The sequence below is a fragment of the Cloeon dipterum genome, chromosome 1, assembly GCF_949628265.1.
Source record: "Cloeon dipterum chromosome 1, ieCloDipt1.1, whole genome shotgun sequence".
Taxonomy (NCBI): domain Eukaryota; kingdom Metazoa; phylum Arthropoda; class Insecta; order Ephemeroptera; family Baetidae; genus Cloeon; species Cloeon dipterum.
In genome coordinates this window covers 28,185,524-28,202,956 of record NC_088786.1, presented here as the reverse complement: position 1 = coordinate 28,202,956, position 17,433 = coordinate 28,185,524, and the positions used below count along the sequence as shown (strand labels likewise).

Sequence of the window (17,433 nt, the reverse complement as noted above, 5' to 3'; positions counted from 1 at the left end):
AAAGCCGCGCCAATAGGAAAGTTATTCGGTTCATTTTCTTTTTTTCCCTTTCTGATGAAATTGTGCATTGCGCGCTGCATCTAAGCGACAAGTGTAATGCATGCAATTTCTAGTGTTTTTTTTTTATTTGTCCCAGCGCTGCCACAAGAGCGACAACTGACCTTACTCCAGAAGACCGAAGCACGGCGGCTCTCATCATGCCCTCGCTCACCGTTTTCCTCAATCAACAGCATTTTTCTATCAGCAGGCTCAAGTGCACTCATAATATTATTTGAGACCTTTACTCAAGTGGATGTCCATTAGAGCTAGTGACGTCGATTTATCTGCAGTAAATTGTTCAGCACCTGCGTAGTCAAGAATGGTGAGCAGAGCAAAGGGTGGGTGTTTACGAGAACCACCTATTACCGATGGATAATTGCCGTTAACACTTGTTCAGCTTGACTCTTCATACTTAATGTGATTGATTAAATATAATGATGTCTATAGTTATCAACATATCATTTCTTGACGTTTTAAAAATTATCAAAGAAAATGTGAATACAAGAGATAAAATTTAGGTAAAAATTAAAAAAAAAATAGATTTTTCTTGCTGGATATGTTCAAATTTTTATAATTTCATATAATTGGTTTCTGCTGTATGACCACGAGAATGTGTGAGTAAATTCAGACTAATTTTTATATTTTTTTAAAAATATTGTTATAGAAACGACACTGCAGATATATTTCTCATTCAGCAGATATAGGTTTTAATATTTATTATGAATTTGGGTTCAATTCATTCATGTATCTATTGGGAGCCAAAATAATGAAAAATAAAAGGCACAATTATTGATTGACGACAAAATTTATTGAACAAAAGGATCGCGTCCAGCTCGACCGATCTGATCAGTCCACAAGTTGTCTGCGAGCACCTTGAATAAAGAGTACAAAAGAGAATAAAATATGCAAGTGCATCGTGACTTGCGATTAAAAGGCAGCACTATTGGTACGCTCAGTTGTCACCACAGCCATATTTCAAGGCCAATAAATCAGTTCTCGCGGTGATTGCCAGGCACAATGGGCATCTAATGTGTTGGATGGGACCTTTGTGCCGCGAACAAGGAACCGCGTGGCCGTGCCATTGAATTCACGTCGTCGCCATCAGTTAGAGCCCCGTAGCGCCTTGATCAAACGCGACTCAAGTCGAGACAAAAGGGTTGTGACGCAACCTGAAAGGAGGAAAGACTATAGAGTCAGCACATATCTCTGCAACAAACAGACGTAAAAAATGAGAAAGAGATGTAGGGGCGTCAGAGGAGCCGAGGCCGAGATGCAACAATCAAAGAGTGCAACAATGATTGGACAACCTTGGCCTGCATGCACCTGTGGCAACAGAAGGTTATTGACTTTTCTAACACGTTAAAACCGTGTGAACCATTAGAATGAGGAGATGATCTGCCGGTGGAATCTACACAAAATCAGCTTCATTTCAGGCTAATATTTGGTTGTCTTATTTTGAAAATGGTCCACGTTGTCGGTGCATTTATGATTTTGTTAAAAATATGGTATGTTCAGATAGTATTGAATTAATTTAAAAGAATTTTCAAAAGGATTGCAGCCCTCGAAAAATTTATGATAATCACGATCGTAAGGAAAAAAAGACTAAACCCGTGTAAATTGGCTCTGTAAAACAAGCCGTTTCTTTTGTCGGAAACCCCAATCTAACATTTCCATCCCTTATATATCACATCCTTTTGTGAATGACGAATGCTGACATCCAAATTCAACCAACAAGATATACTTCTTACGAATAAAATCTCGATAATTAATGTGCGTCAGTTAATACTGTCTGAAGTCAAGAGTTTTTATGAATTGAGCTATTTTTACTCATGCCCAGTCTGCAAGCAATGCAATCACAATTAAAATTCGATCTGCTGCAGCCTTGGTGGGAGAAAGTGTAGAAAAACAGCTTCAATGACTTTTTAATTTATATGCCCAAACCAAAATAATGAATATACTAAGCGTGTATAGCGCGTAAGATAAATTTTGTTGGACGGCCAAGTTCACAGAAATACAGTGAGAGTAGTTTTTACGCCGGCGGCATTCCAGGCAGTCGCACCACGCTGCGTGGTATTGGCAAATCGCCGCCTCGGTTTTCACTGTAAACATTGCAAATTTGCTCATTCAAAATATGTCCCGTGACCTCTAGATCCAAATATTTGCATATATTTCGGTGGAGTCGCCCATAGGAATTAATTCGTATAAATATTTCACTATTAATTGCTCCCGAATGTGTCTCTGTCATTTGACAGAGCGAAACGTTGCAGCAATTAAACAAACTTTCGATAATCAGTGTGTCCGTGGTGTAAGACCGAATTTTCTAATGTTGATAATTGTTTTGGTTCAAATATAGGCCAAAATTTTAATGTTAACAATTAATCTACCAAAAAGTAGTGGAGAAACTAGGTAATTTTATTTTAGCTAATTTAGATAATTTATTTAAATCTTTATTTATTAGATCGGAATATGTTAAGTGGTCTTGAATTGCTGTCAGTATAAACACAAGCATAAGAACAGACTGAAGTCTCAATGCCATTTACTTATTTGTCAAGGCCTAACGCGCATAGTTGAAGGATCTTTATTTCTGAGATCTTGGTTTTACCATTTTAACTGAACACTGAGATGAGGTTTTGAAATCAACCAATTATTTGTGTTGCTCAGCTTTGCAGCCAAATTACAGCAGCTAGACTTGCTTCAGCCACAAAAGTGGCGAGTTAAAAGCAGCGGTAAAATTTTATAATAATTGTTAAGAAATCGATGACTGCATGGCTCCACTTTCGCAGGCGAATTTGGGCTGCCGATGGGCGGCATTGTGCGTGATTCGTGGAGCCACTGCGTGCGATATTATGAGATCACCCGGCGACAAACGTGCAGATCAGTGCTCTAAAATGGCACTTTCACTCTCACTCGCGCACACTTGACCTTAAGAGCGGCGTGGCGGCAGAGTGGGGCTCGGCGCGAGTGACCTGCATTTGCGCGCCGCATTGGGTCAATGTTTCGCTCTTTTTATGCTCTCTCGCGTGGTAAAACTCTGCTCTTCACGCAGCCCCGTAATTATTATCATTTGTCTCGTGGATGCTTGAATAATCGAGAGTTGCATCACACTCAATAGCCATAGCCACACAAGTTCAAGAGGAGAAGCGACGCAGCTGCTTGCGCCACAGTACAAAGGAAGTCCTTCTTGATGTGTCGTCGTGCCTTTTTCACGATCAATTCGACTCTCGTTTCGTACGTGCGTTCAACTCGGCAGGCCTGAAAATGGAAATGCGCGTGGAGGCGGAGGAAAAGGAATGGCTTTGTTTTCCTTTTCTATATTCTTTGTTGTTTCAGTGATAACTTCATTACTCTTGAACTGCGCAGCAACTTAAAATTATTTTTCTCGAGTGCATTTTTGGTCTTTCAAAAGGAAAAATTTTGGTCCTCGAGCAGAGCAATTCATTTTACTGTCAACGGGCAACTAAGTGCATTATCGTTTAAGTGTCAAGGTAAATAAGTAATTTATAATTGGTTGATGCCCACATTAATTTTCTTTGCAGTAATATAAGATGCTAAATAGGATTCACTCTATTATATTTAAAATTCAATTATTTGATTTTCCGTCAAAATATTATTGTGAAAGAACATAGGGAGAATTATTACTCAAACTTGAAGTCAATTTGCTGAAAAGCACGACTATAGATTCAGTGCTGACTGAACTGGGAGATATGGCGCAGCAGGCGTTTCTGTACAATACATACATAAAATTTCAATTGATAATATGGCAACCTGTGGGCGGGCGTTGATATTCTGGTCTGTGCTGCACTGATTGTAGAACATAAAATGGGCAAATCAGCAAACTCACTCTATTTAAAATTATGAAGGTTCATGAACAAACAGGTTTTAAATTAACGCTTCACATTTAAGTTTTTCCAAATTTTTTGCATTATTTAACTATCTGAGCATCTAATAAAAAAATGCTCAGATCCTTTTAAATGAATCTGTGCGCGTCATAGATAATTCATAATTGTGTTCCCAGCATTCACATTTGATGCAATCAATTGCCTAAAATCTTAATGAGGTAAATATTCACAAGGTTAATTAACTAATGTGCAACAATGTGCATCCAAGGTTGCACAAAATAATAAAGTCCCTGTCGTCGCATAGAAAACTTGCTCTTGCCAAGTAAGGTAAGAATTAACTTGCAAAATGACAGTAAAAATTCCGACCTCCTGGCTTTAGCGTTAATAATCTAATATATGAAATGTAGAAATAGCATGAATAAGATTTTTTAATTTGTCCTAAAAAGATTAACTTATTTTAGTACAAAAAATTGTTTTCTTTGTACACTACCAGTCGCAAAGAAGTTGTGTGATGTGTGATATTGGATGTGAAACACACACACATTTCTGACAAATATGCAAGCTTCTCTCCTTGCCAGACGTGCAGGTTGCATAAGCTCTGAAGTTTTTTCAAACGGACAAACTTTACAAATATTACAAGTTGCTATGCAACACGCTTGGCAGTAGTGCTGAGCGGATTGCATATAAAGTGTTTTACTTAGTCAACTCGTCCTGGTGCCGGTAAAATTGCGCATGGCGCAACAACCAAACTCAATTTTCCATGTTGCACCCATGTTATCTGTTCGCAGTGTTATTGGGACTCAGGTTTAAGCATTCGTGCTAGCACAGTGCGCGCCCTTCCCGGTCCTTGGAAAGGGATACAAAAATAAAAAAATAAATTAGAGTGTTTGTTGAGCTACGCGTTATGCACAATTTTACCGGCACCAGGAATTATTCCTGAAAGACAGCTTGGCACAGGCTGATATATAATAAAGTTAGTTTTGTTTGAATCTTATTTTTCTATGATATTTATATTTTACACTATAGTGAATGTTTAAATCTTGATTTCGTGTAAATCATGAAAATTGTCTGTTTTTTCTAAAAAAAAATAAGGGCTGCAGGCAATAAAAGAAATGATTTCTTTGCGACGTACTCAAAATGAGTTCACAAATTTGCACTTAAAAAATTGGATGTGCAACTTTTATCTTGATCCCCAAATCTCATTTCTCATGACAGCTAAAATAACATTTGCTCTCGGTACCGTATTCCCCTCCGTTTGCAAAAATCACTCACGCCAAGTTTACTGTGATCAGTGATTTTAACCGTTTGTGATTCCGGCTCGGTGCGTATTTGCAGATTTTTCTAGCTGTTGCCATAACTTGTAATATTTCCATTTGAATTTAATGAACTTATGTGTTGACCTTACAAGGATAAACAAATAATATAACATTTTCTTCTCCACCTGCTGCTCACGCAAGTATTTAGAAATTTTATTCCAGATAGTTTGTCTTGAAGTGTTGACCATAAATAATAATTACTGAAATATTTGTCTTCAATAAAGATTTCGTTCATTTTTTGTCGAAACTTCAAGGAAAATTTCCGGAATTAAAATTCTGATGGGATCACTATAAAAGCTGGCACTTTTTGTCATATGCGGGTTTGTGATATCGGCAGCCGGTTCCGTAAATACCGACGGCGCTATTTTTTCAGATGTCCGACTTAATTTATATACTTTTACATGAAATATTTATTTCATCTTTATATCCTTTAAGAATCAAGGCGATTTTTATCAAAATAGAGGAGCTCAAATATTTTGAAATTTTTTCTTTGGAGTATATATTAAATAATTGAATTTTTATCCTTTGTAAAATACATTTAATGTGATTCGCACATCGAAAGTAATCCACGGGCTGCAATACCGGGAGGTGGGCAAACGCAGACGGTCTCGCGCGTCTATTAGCAGCATGAGTGTTTTCTTCACGTGACTTTTAAAAGTTGCGTTGACTGGTCACTTATTGAGGTCTGATTTGCAAAGAGCACTTACCATATTTTTCTGTCCGCTGATGTTTGCCTTTCTAAAATTAAGATGGTTATTAAGATGAAAACTTACACCCAAAAGTGTACAGCAAGAAAACTTGCTTTGAGAGAAGCAGCAAAAATTTGTAAAAATTGATAAACCTTTTGATGTAGAGTGTTGCACGCATATTTTGCGTTTAATAAACCATTAATTCATTATTAAGATGAAAAAATTATAGAACAAGCTATTTACTATTATTGTATATAGATTAATGATTTTGTTATTTAAAGAAAACGAATGACACGTAGAGAAGGTAGGATATCTTTTGGGTGTCTTCTGGAGTAGTAAATTAGAGGCCAATTAGGCTAATTTATGGCGACGTCAGCAAAAAATTAATAAGCTATCATGTGTGTTTAATATGTTTGTTTGGTTTGAGTTGAGAACAGATGCATGCGATCATGCCTAATCTTGAAATCCGTAGGCGGACGACGCCGATCCCTTCCACTCGGAGAACAAGGCAGACACTTTCAAGAAGACGAATAATAAATGCTAAGAGTAGAAGGGAGCGGGATTCGCGCCGCGAGCTTGCTATAACACACGTATGTGCGATGGTAGGAGATGGCCAGGTACACAACATCAACTCGCACCGGCTATTAGGTCGCGTCGAGTCAGTTGATGGTGCCTACTTGGATACACCAGTCGCTGGAATGGTGACCCTGAACACCACAGACTAACTGAGTGGAGAGTAAGCTGTAAGCTTCGCAGTGCGCGGAAATGCCGGGTTCACAGCAAGTCGGGGACGAAAACATTTACGAAATGTAAGTGATTGTGGGAAAAATGCTTTTTATCAGATGCAACCAACATTCACTTAAAATGCTTTGAGTAAAATTATACAACAACAGCCAACGCGCAGGAGGTTCTGTTGGGGGAAGGAAGAAGGAATGTTCTAGTAATCATAAAAATTTAGTAATCCTGCGAAGTTTGTCAGATGGTAATTTTAAAAAATATGATCAAATTTTGATCAAAAATATATTGCGCAGAAACATTTCTATTCGACCTTTACAAATTCCACTTCCTCTCTGTTACTCGTTTTCAATCTTTGACCTGAAACAAGAGTCGCGGGAAAATCCAAGTTTTTCAGTGTTCCCAGATTCAATTGTCAATTATAATTGAATAAAACCGGTTGCTAGACTTTCTCTCCAAGGGCATCGCAGCAGCGAGCTCAAAACGCAGGATTTTTTATTTTAGAGAATCAGGTGCAGGATGTGTGGTTTATCACGAGGATATCAAATGATTCGTATTCTGCTCACCCTTACGCAACAAGAAAAATATTTTTATTGTGAGCTCATACTGCTTCAGCTTCCAAGAAAAAAACCCCGAGTCGAAAGAGTTAAGAACACACTGTACGTGCGCTTGTCGCTTTTTGGATGTGAGTCAATATAATCGCGCCATCGTCCATATAGGTGACATTTATTTATTTGAACTCCACCCAAAACAGGCTGCAAATATACAGATTAAAATTTATGAAGGATACATCTAACTCTCAAATATTTCTTCATGGCAACAAAATGAATCATGAGATAAGGTCATCAAAATGCTGGCGGTCGAATGTTGCTTTTTGACGCAATTTGCTTTACAAATAAGGTGCAATAATTAGTATTTTTCACGATTGTGCTGAGGCACTTCATGCTTCAAAGCACTGGGCATTGAATTTGATGCACTTCAAATTTCTATGATGACAAGGATGCATTCGACAATGAGAAAGAGAAAGGAGCTTCATGCTATTTATTAGAAGGATTTTGTTTCACTTGTGATATGAACTGGATTTAACTATAACTTGAAAAGCAAATGTGACGGGATCTTGAATCACGTGAATCATTGCGAAATAGCTCCAAGCTTTTCTCAACATCACCAACTGAAACAAAAAGTGATTCAGTGGATCGCAAAAATATATTAAGGCGGGCGTTTCCTTTCCATCTCCGCAGTTCGCGTTTCCCATGAATTCAGTGTCGTATTTAAGTCTTAAAGAGGCCACTTATTTTTCTTAGAATCTCTATTCATCTTCCAATTAAAAGGACAGAAGAAAGCATAATGGTCATAATATATAACTCAAATCAGTACAGCGATAAAAATGAAAACAGGATATAAAACTCGGCCTTGCAGGCACGCGAATTCTCGCACCACTAAGCTATAACAATATTATTACGACCACAAATTAACCTTCAACTTCCCCAGAAAACGACCAATTTTTTAAGGATTAAAAAAGTGCAGGAATGTTTTACGCGTACAACACTGCTCGCGTTTCTAGAGTTCGTTGACCTTTTATTCATTGGAACGAGGAGGAGTTAATCGGAAGAGTCCATAACTGTGCTCCCTGCCTGTGTTTTTGCATTGTGTGCATGCTGGGTGCTCTCCGCGATGCCAGCTAACCAGAACGACAGCTAGATTTTATTGTTAGTCACTCCCAGCGTGAGCATGTGACTCATAATGTCATCAAAGAAAATTTCATATTTTCACACTGTTTTTATTACTTCAGAGAGAGAGAAAGAGTAATGATATATTACAATAAAATAATGAAATATATGTAAATCTGTAAAAATCTCTAGTTGCTTCGTTTGATTTAAATTTCACGAATCTAGTGCGAATTTTAATATATAAATTGACTATAGATGAGTGTATAGAATTATAAAAGTACTTAATTATATGAAACAATTCATGCAAACCAATGGCTTTGATCACTTCAAAAGACTCTCACAATTGCTTTCATTGAGATCTCCACGAATACGTGTTAAACTTAAATCTTTTTTAAACACAAACTTTTCATCATCTTCTACATTTGTAAGCTAAAGAATGGAACGCATAAACGCAGATTTTTTATTGCCAGTGGTTTACTAAGGATGGCTCCCAGCAGTGAAATCTGCCCAAACTCGAAAGGTCATGAATGCTTTAAGAAAGCTAACTCCATATAGTTTCCTGTGTTGCCAAATTCACTTTGCCTAAATTGCCTTGTGCTCAGGATAATCGCATATTTTTGCAAATCCACATTTTTTTGGGCAGTTAAAATAGCGCAAACCACAATAAGGAAGTAAAAAAGCGTTGTAAAAGAAGAGCGGTAATTGATGGTGCGGTTGGTTTTAATGTTGCTTCAATTGTTTCAGGGTGGATACAACGAGGGTAAAAAAAGTGCGTGAGGATGTCGAGTCGGCCATGAATTCGGCTCATTCCTCTGCCAAGTATAACACGGCACCGGCGAGCTACTTTAACAAAATCAAGATGAGTTTTCGCGAAAAGCTGCATGGCATCAGGGGAGAAGACCATTACGATGTGGTGCAAACCCTCAAGTGAGTAAAAATATAATTTAAAAAAATTAATATTAACACCCGGTATTTTTTTCCCGTTTCTGTTTAAGTGACGAACTCTGCCCCGTCGATTTATCGGATAGTTTTGAAGACCTGCAGGAGAGACTGTTGGTAAAAATCGGTCGCGAGTTGGTCAGGAATTCCATCATCGAGATGATGCGGAATGACTATCGCATGCTTATCGATATCGAAGAGGGCAACGAAGTGGACTTGGAGCGGACTTCATGTGAAGACCGTCATGTGCTGCTTTTGTGGGCCGCGTTTCTCAGAAGAAAAGACATCCTCGAAATATTGCTGGCCAAAAGGGACTGCCAGTTGCAGATCGAAACCCCTGAGTCGGGCCTGAGTGCACTTCACCTGGCCGCATTCAGCGGGTGCCACGAATGTGTCCTTCTCTTGCTCAACTCAGGCGTGAAGATGACTCACCGCGCCGATTACTCGCCACTGCACTGTGCCGCCCAAAGCGGCTCCATCTACTGTGTGCGGTTGCTGCTGAAGAAAGGGGCCGAAGTCAACTCAAAGTCTGAAGACATCACCATCAAGGAGCACCAGGACTCGGCCCTCCACTGTGCGATCAAGGCGGACTCGCCCGAAATCGTGAGGGAGCTCTTGAAGGCGGGAGCGGATCCAACCGCCCTTGGTCAGGGTGGTTTGTCTCCTCTCCATGTGGCAGCGGACCTGGGCTATATGAGTTCGATGAGAGCCCTCCTAGAGTTCTGGAAGACCTCTAGAGGGCAGTGCAAAATGGATATCAACCAGAAGACCGTCGACGAGAGGGAGTATACAGCCATGCACTTGCTTGCAGAAGACCAGTGTGCAGATGGCATTCGCCTCCTGAAAGAATACGGGGCTGCTTGCCAGGAGAAGAGCAGCAAAGGAATGACGCCTCTGCACTTGGCATGCAGAGAGCAGTCCGTGGAGTGCGCCAAACTTTTGTTGGAAAGCTGCGATATTAATGAACAAGACAAAGAAGAACGAACGCCTCTGCACATGGCCCTGGGTAGACCGGAATCGACGGAAATCACAGAATTCCTTGTATGTCAGGCAGGCATCAAGGTCAATATGCCTGACAAGCATGGTTTTATTCCCTTGCACATTGCGGCGCTAAACGAGCAGGCGATGGCGGCGGCAATTTTAATCAGGGCAGGTGCGGATCTGACGGCAAGGACGAACAGGGGCTCCACAGCACTGAGGCTGGTTATCCGGAAGGTCCCTGCAGCATTGTATGCGGTGGAGGAGCTGATGGACGCTTCGATCACCCTCACCAACAACATGGACTCGCGTGACGTGGAACTCAAAATGGACTTCAAACCTTTGCTGGCCTCCAAGAAGCGGATAACGACTGACTTGTTGAATACTTTCATCGCGGAGGGCCACCCCGAGCTGATGCAGCACCCGTTGTGCCAAGCCTTCCTTCACATCAAGTGGAAAGAAGTCCGCATGTTTTACTTTTTGAGATTACTTTATTATTTTGTGTTCCTGCTGTGCATATCTATTTATGTCAATTTCCTTTCCTGTGGATGCAGTGAGTTCATAGCAATCCCTAGGCAGGGTAACAACGACTGTGCAAAATCTACTTACATCCCAAATATTGTGTTGAAATTCATTTGCAAATATCTAATATCACTTTCAATTCTGGAGGCCCTAAGAAAATTGTACGGACTAATTGCATTTTGCGTTGCACCAACCTCAGTCTCCATCAAAAAATCATTGGCGATTTACGTAAAACAAAAGGATAACTGGCTGGAATGGATTTGCCTTATTTGCATCACGATTTGTGCAACGCTAACTGTAAGTAGCAAACACGCCTATGTACTCATCTACATAGGTGCCACCGCCGTCCTGTCAGGATGGTTCAACCTGATGATCTTGATAGGCCAACACCCCTATTTTGGTGCGTATGTGGAAATGTACACATGTGTACTGAAAGAAATGTCCAAGCTCCTGATGGCGTACTGCTGCATGCTTATCGGGTTCGCGATTAGTTTCCATGTTCTGTTTGAATCAAAAGCAGAAAGCTTTTCGAGCATCGGGAAATCACTGGTCAAAATTCTGGTCATGATGACTGGCGAACTGGAATTTGAAGACTTGTTTGAGAAGAGTGAAAATAAAACCGCAGAAACCGACAGCTCGTCGTCAATTGTGGTACGCTTTCAGTATCCAAACAAAGAAACTGCGAAAAATCTTGCAATGGACACTGTGGATGTAGAGGTACTCGCTTACATTATTTTCGTGGTGTTCCTCCTACTCGTGACTGTGGTGCTCATGAACCTTCTGGTCGGCATTGCCGTCCACGACATCCACGGCCTGCGCGCCTCAGCCGTAGTTTCAAGACTGCAGCAGCAGGCCAATTTGATTGGCTACATAGAAACGGCGTTGCCCAACTGGTGCACTTTGAAGTGCCTTTTGTGCTGCTGTACTCCGTTCATGGGACGGAATAGGTCGCGAACTCGAAGGCGAACCGAGATGGGGATCCTGAGTGTGAAACCGCACAACTGGAAAATGAACCATCTTCCCCGAGAAATCGTCAGCGCCGCCTTCGAAGTGGCAAAAAAGATGAACCCTTACATGGGCCCGGGCAAGAGGTCGACGAAACCAAAACCAAGGTACAAACGAATTTACAGCAGGCAGCAAGGTGGGTCGATTTATGACACCATCATTCCACGAACGGACAACTATAAGAGACCGTCCATTACGCGTGTCAAGAGTCAATACTTGCATCTGGACAAAAATCTTGATAACTATGATACGCAGTCCCTGCACAGCATCAATTCGGATAAACACATTTCCGATGAACTAAGAGAATTAAAAATTGCTCTGGCGCATCAATCAGCGTTGCTGCAACAGTTATTAGATGCCAATCGAATTGGATCACATAATACACTTAAACAACCTATCTACTCCACAAATATATAACTGATATTATTTTATTAGTGTTAGTTAAGTCTTAGTAATCGCTTTTCTGGTGCCATGTACAAATATAATTGTGATGTTTCAACCCTTTGTTAAAAACAATAAAATACTACTGGAAAAAAATTTTTTAACCATTGATTTAAAACCAAATATTCCTGCGATAAAATTTACTTTCTTTTCGTTTATATATATATGAAAGGGAAATTTTTGCATCAAAATATGAGGAGAATCATCAGGGTCTAATACCTAAACATGACTAAATTAAGGGGGCACAAATAGTTTTTGAAGCTCTATTCAGTGCTTTCAGGAAATTTATATGAAAATTTGTTATTTTCTACCAAGGCGTTTTTCTCTCAAAGTTACGCATGGTCTTATAGAGTTGAATTTTAATTCAACAAATTACTTCTGCCTATAAATTAGCCAAGGAAAGCTGATTTCAGTTAAAGTTGGTTTAAATTTAGACAAATACGACTTTTCGACAATGTCTTTTAGCTTGTGAAACTATCAAATGCTCCCAATTCATCAAGGTTTGGATCATAAGCCCTGCATTAAATGAAACCTAGTAAATTCAGTAATGACTTTAAAATGTATTTAATGCCTACATTAACGAGCCTTCCATGTTGGTTTACGTCTAGCACCTGGCTGGCCCGGCTTCTTCCGTTCCCTTGTTCGCCAGTCCACTTGTAGCAGTCCAGCTAAAATGAACATTTAATTCACAAAACGCTTCAGCTGATTTTCACGAGCAGCGTACCTAGTCTCATTCTTTCAACCATTTTGTCGTCAACAAAGCTACGAAGGGCCATTGCAAGACCGTATCGGACTGCTCCCGATTGACCAGTGGTTCCACCTTGAATTGCTGTGGCAGTCACATCGACCTTGCCCAACAAAGCAGTGAAAATGAGCGGGAAGGTAATCTGTGAGAACATTTTATATTAAGTATTCCACTCCATGACTACTTGAGTAGCAAATTACTTGTTCCCGGCTTTGGATATCTTGAAAGTACTCAATGTCACAGTCATTGATCAAAAACTTCCCTGTGCCAGGCATGTGCACAGTGACATCTGCGTAAGCGTTTTTCCTCCGCGCACCTTTGAAAGTTACGTAGGCCCTTCCATCTTTCTCATAAGAAGGCTGAAATGATTGAATTTGTAGGGGGCTTAGGCAGCAGAGACTTAAAATTTAATACCTTTGGGATTTCAGCCAAAGCAGCTTCATTGACAAGTGAATACCTGTACTTCATAATGAAATCTTTCACCTTGTTGGAGAGTGGGTGCTCAGCCAGCCTCAACATGACGTTTTTAAACTGCTCGTACTAAAAGACAAACCTGTTTTCTTCCTCTATGAAAAAAAGTGTAGCAACATACCTGAGCGTCATCAATCTGTTCAATGAGCAGATTCGATAATTTCTCTTGTGACAGCCAGTCACTTCCACTGAGTATGCTGAAATTGTAGATTATTAAATTAATATTACTAAAATATTATTTAATTTTTGTATCTTACATTTTCATGTCACTACTAAAGGAAATTCTTTTCCTGATCATGTTATCCTCCTCTTTGTTTAGGCCGATGTATTCCGTCACCGCGTCCTGCAAACGCAAACAATATATTATGTGCATTGATGACCAAATAACAAGAATTCCATACCTGAAGAAGTCCGTAAAAATTTGGATTCATTGTGTAAAAAAGTGAATGATACGGACGACCAGACTCATCAAACTCGGCTGCTTTTTTAGGTGGGAAAATCAGTTCTGGCGACTTCATCATAGGTCTTGCACGGGGCTCATACAATCCAGAAGGAAACAGAAACTCAATTGCTTGCTGAAAAATTAGATGGCATCAGTTTAAGTCGTTTTAAAACAAGGTCAAGTTTGCAACACACATCAATGTCCTCTTGTGACATTGTATCAGCATCCATGCTCATAATGTTTGCCAAATGTCGCCTGCCAATTTGAAATTCAGTGTTCTGCTTCTTCATGAATTCATCTGCAATTTAAATTAAAAAATATTAACATGAATTATGCACATAACTGTTTAGCTTTTGATTCAGAATCATTTCAATTTAAACACAATTATTAATAATTCATGAGTAATATTTCTTATTTTTGGTGCCAGTACAATGTCCTAACCGGTCCTAACGGACAAAAGTTTTTCCTGAGAAAATATCCTAAAATTTCTGACCAAAACATGGCAAATATTTGGTCCTACGGACGATGTTAAAATGCCTGAATTTTGGATACCTCTCAATAATCCTTTGCAGGTTTAAGAAGTGATTACGATCAACAATTTCAATTATTCAGGTGATCATATTACATACATATTTGATGAAAAAGTATTTGATTTGACATTATATTTAACATATTTTTTAATTTTCAATTCAAGAATGATGGAATGACATTTTCAAATAATGCTGCCTTTCCATTTGAAATCTTATTTTGGTGATAGTCTGTTATAAGCCACAAGCAGTTGGTTTAATTAAAACATATCTCATAAGAACCAGCGAGATGTGCAACCCGGCAGAAACTATTAACTTTACCATAAATTTAAATTTAATTTATGAAGGAATATTACCATAGTTTTTAGCTTGGAGCAAGTACGCTTTCATTGCCTTGCTGATTGGCTTCTTCGCAGGCATTGGTCTTGACTCATCAGGCATATTTTTAATTTCTGCTATCGCCTCAGAAGCTGACAGAGTGTTGATGGGGCGAGAATAACCACTGCATTTTTGATGTAGACCCTGTAATGTATTTTGAGACATAATGCTGTGAGTAACTGATGCAGAATATTAAAAAATTGTTATTGAGGTAGGTACTTACAAATTCACCCTGCAAAACATTTAGCCTCACGAACAAAGATCTACCGAACGAAAACAACACAGAAACTCTGTGTTTGTGAAGCATGGTCGTGGCCATATTTGCTGTTTGCTGGCTCAGCTGGCTCCGAGCCAGCTCCGAGCTCTGATCTGAACAGCCACGCCCTCTTGACTACCCCACTCATTGTCAGCGATTGCTATGCTTATTAGTGGCGCGAAAAACGTAGCATCGCGGTACTCGCGGTCGCGGTAGCACTAGGCTGTAACCGTTTGTGTCGTTTATAAAATCGATAAAATTTTGTGCCGCACGGCTTATTGTATGCTGTATTATAATATCTGAAAATTTTTATTATATAATAGAGAAACCCGCTTGGACCGAGGTTAAAAATTTAATAAATTTGCAAAAATATAATATAATACAGCAAAATATTTATTCTTCACTACACCATAGATTCCTGCTATAATAGAAGGAATAAAACCAGCTTTTTCCTCCTGCGCTGCGCGAATTTGGAAAATTCCGTAAATTCTCCACCTTCCACTTTTGCTCTCTGCATAGCATACCATACATTTTATGCATTACTGGCATTGTGGCAGTTGCTATATATTTTCCTTCAACTGTAAAAAGACATTGTCAGCGCACTTTGACTTTAGTAAATCGCCACACTCTTCCAATAGCGAGCCAAGTCCGCCGCACACGCAAAAATCATTGGGATAAATTTAGGAAATTTGGAACCCAACATTGAAAATGGCAATAATTTTTTCTTTTTCATATTTTTTACGTGCTAATTCAACATTAAATATGTTAAATATTATACAAATTTTAGGATCAAATGAGTTCCGTGAAGTACGAGGACCATTCATTTGACTCTTCGCGCTCATCTCCTTTGATTGGCATGGAAGGTAATTTACAAACTATTAAGTTTAATGCAAAAATGTATAATATGCTAAAAATATTATTTAGGTCGCGCCATACAGTTCGTCTTTGCTGCACCCGAGGATAGCTATGGCAGAACGACTCAGGAGAGCTCCCAATTTGAGGAAGAGGTGCAAGTGCCACTGACGGTGGAAAGTTCTAGAATCACAGTGAGGTCTAAAAGTGGACCTTCTAAGGAGCCCAAGAAAGTTCTTGCAAAGCCCAGAGCAGCCCCTCGTCAAAAGAAGTTCAATGAGGATGAGAATATTGGCTTTCATGGCGATGCTGCTCCACCTGCCACATCTACTATGGTATCCTCCAAGACAGCCACAATGACTAACTTTGGCCAGGTAATTTACAAAGATATACAGCTAAAATTATTTTCAAAAATAAAAAATTAGTACCTTGCTCTATATAATTATCTGTCCCATTAACTTTAAAAATTTAAATTCCAATAAATATCAATGATTTAAATTTTAATTATACTTCTAAATATCACTGCCGGGCATTACAAATTTAAAACGAGATGTTTATATTTTAAATAAATCATTCCATCAATCTAAGAATTTTCACTAAAAATAGCTCTGCCCTGGTATTCTGTTCCCATCAGATATTCCAGGAATTTAATGAATAAAGTTTCCTGAAATTTTAGCCGAAGAAGGCCCGCAAGGTACTAGCAGAGTCATCCTCCACCTCTACTGCAGGCAGGGCTGCTACTGGACAAGCTGGAACCTCCCATGAAACTTTCCTGACCTGCTACAGATGCAACTGCTATGTCAAAGGGTCCGATGCCAAAAGTGCCAGCAAGGAAATGGACAAGCACCTCAAGGAATGTGGACTCATCGTCTGCGTTCTTTGCAACAAGACATACAAGAGTGTGCAAACCCTGCAGATCCACCAGCGCAAGGCCCACATGCCATAGCCAAAGCAGCCAGTCAGGCAGTTTGGAATTTTCTGATCAATTTTTATATTTTTACTCTCGCGCATTTCATATGGAAATAATAATAGTATTGAAGCTGTTTCACTGAATGAGAAAATTTGATTTTTAAAGATGTTGATTAAAATAATAAAATCTAAAACTAACGTATTAAATGAGTCCAATAGTTGAGCACGTTTTTGCTAACAATAATTTGAAAACTGGATAAAACTGTTTAACACATTAAAGACAATTTAAAAAAATATTTTTGATTTTTTACTTGATTTTACCAGGAAAATCTTTAAATATTTGGTGAGGTTTTTCGCATGCTTTTATTTTTCTAGATCATCATTTAGCTGCAAGATAAAAAAAGAAAATAATACACAATATTGCGATCGTCAAATTTTGCCATAAAATACATAATGCTCTTGCCGTTGTCAGTATGTTAACTACAATATTTCCATTCAAAAATCACTTATGATATTTAAAAATCGGCAAGGTTAAGGCTGGCGACCTACGATTCCATAGCAACATGTTGTGTGCGAGTGCTCTACCCGTGCCCACCAGCCTTTGTCCTGCGTCCTGCCGCTTTGTTCAGATTTCACGCTCGCACAAGTTCGTTCCATAATAATACTACTTGTTTAAACAA

The 17,433-nt window shown here is 39.2% G+C and overlaps 2 protein-coding genes across 3 annotated transcripts; one reads left to right on the top strand and one right to left on the bottom strand.

The window, feature by feature from the left end:
- Window positions 1-1,189: 1,189 nt before the first annotated feature.
- On the bottom strand, window positions 1,190-15,082 carry mRpS9 (mitochondrial ribosomal protein S9). 2 transcript variants are annotated; one of them, XM_065479715.1, is made up of 11 exons: window positions 14,960-15,082; window positions 14,715-14,880; window positions 14,026-14,129; window positions 13,791-13,964; window positions 13,647-13,732; window positions 13,511-13,586; window positions 13,333-13,458; window positions 13,119-13,277; window positions 12,898-13,060; window positions 12,749-12,841; window positions 1,190-1,208 (listed from the first exon to the last, which is right to left on the bottom strand). In XM_065479715.1, exons 1-10 carry the CDS (start codon window positions 15,053-15,055, stop codon window positions 12,750-12,752), a joined length of 1,242 nt encoding a protein of 413 aa, XP_065335787.1. In that variant the 5' UTR covers window positions 15,056-15,082; the 3' UTR covers window positions 1,190-1,208; window position 12,749. The 2 variants fall into 2 exon arrangements, with proteins under 2 accessions (XP_065335787.1, XP_065335796.1); XM_065479724.1 differs by lacking the exon at window positions 1,190-1,208 and adding an exon at window positions 12,132-12,689.
- Window positions 6,440-12,149, top strand: LOC135936718 (transient receptor potential channel pyrexia-like). Its single transcript, XM_065479649.1, has 3 exons — window positions 6,440-6,692; window positions 9,033-9,215; window positions 9,284-12,149. Exons 1-3 carry the CDS (start codon window positions 6,649-6,651, stop codon window positions 12,147-12,149), a joined length of 3,093 nt encoding a protein of 1,030 aa, XP_065335721.1. The 5' UTR covers window positions 6,440-6,648.
- Window positions 15,083-17,433: the final 2,351 nt, after the last annotated feature.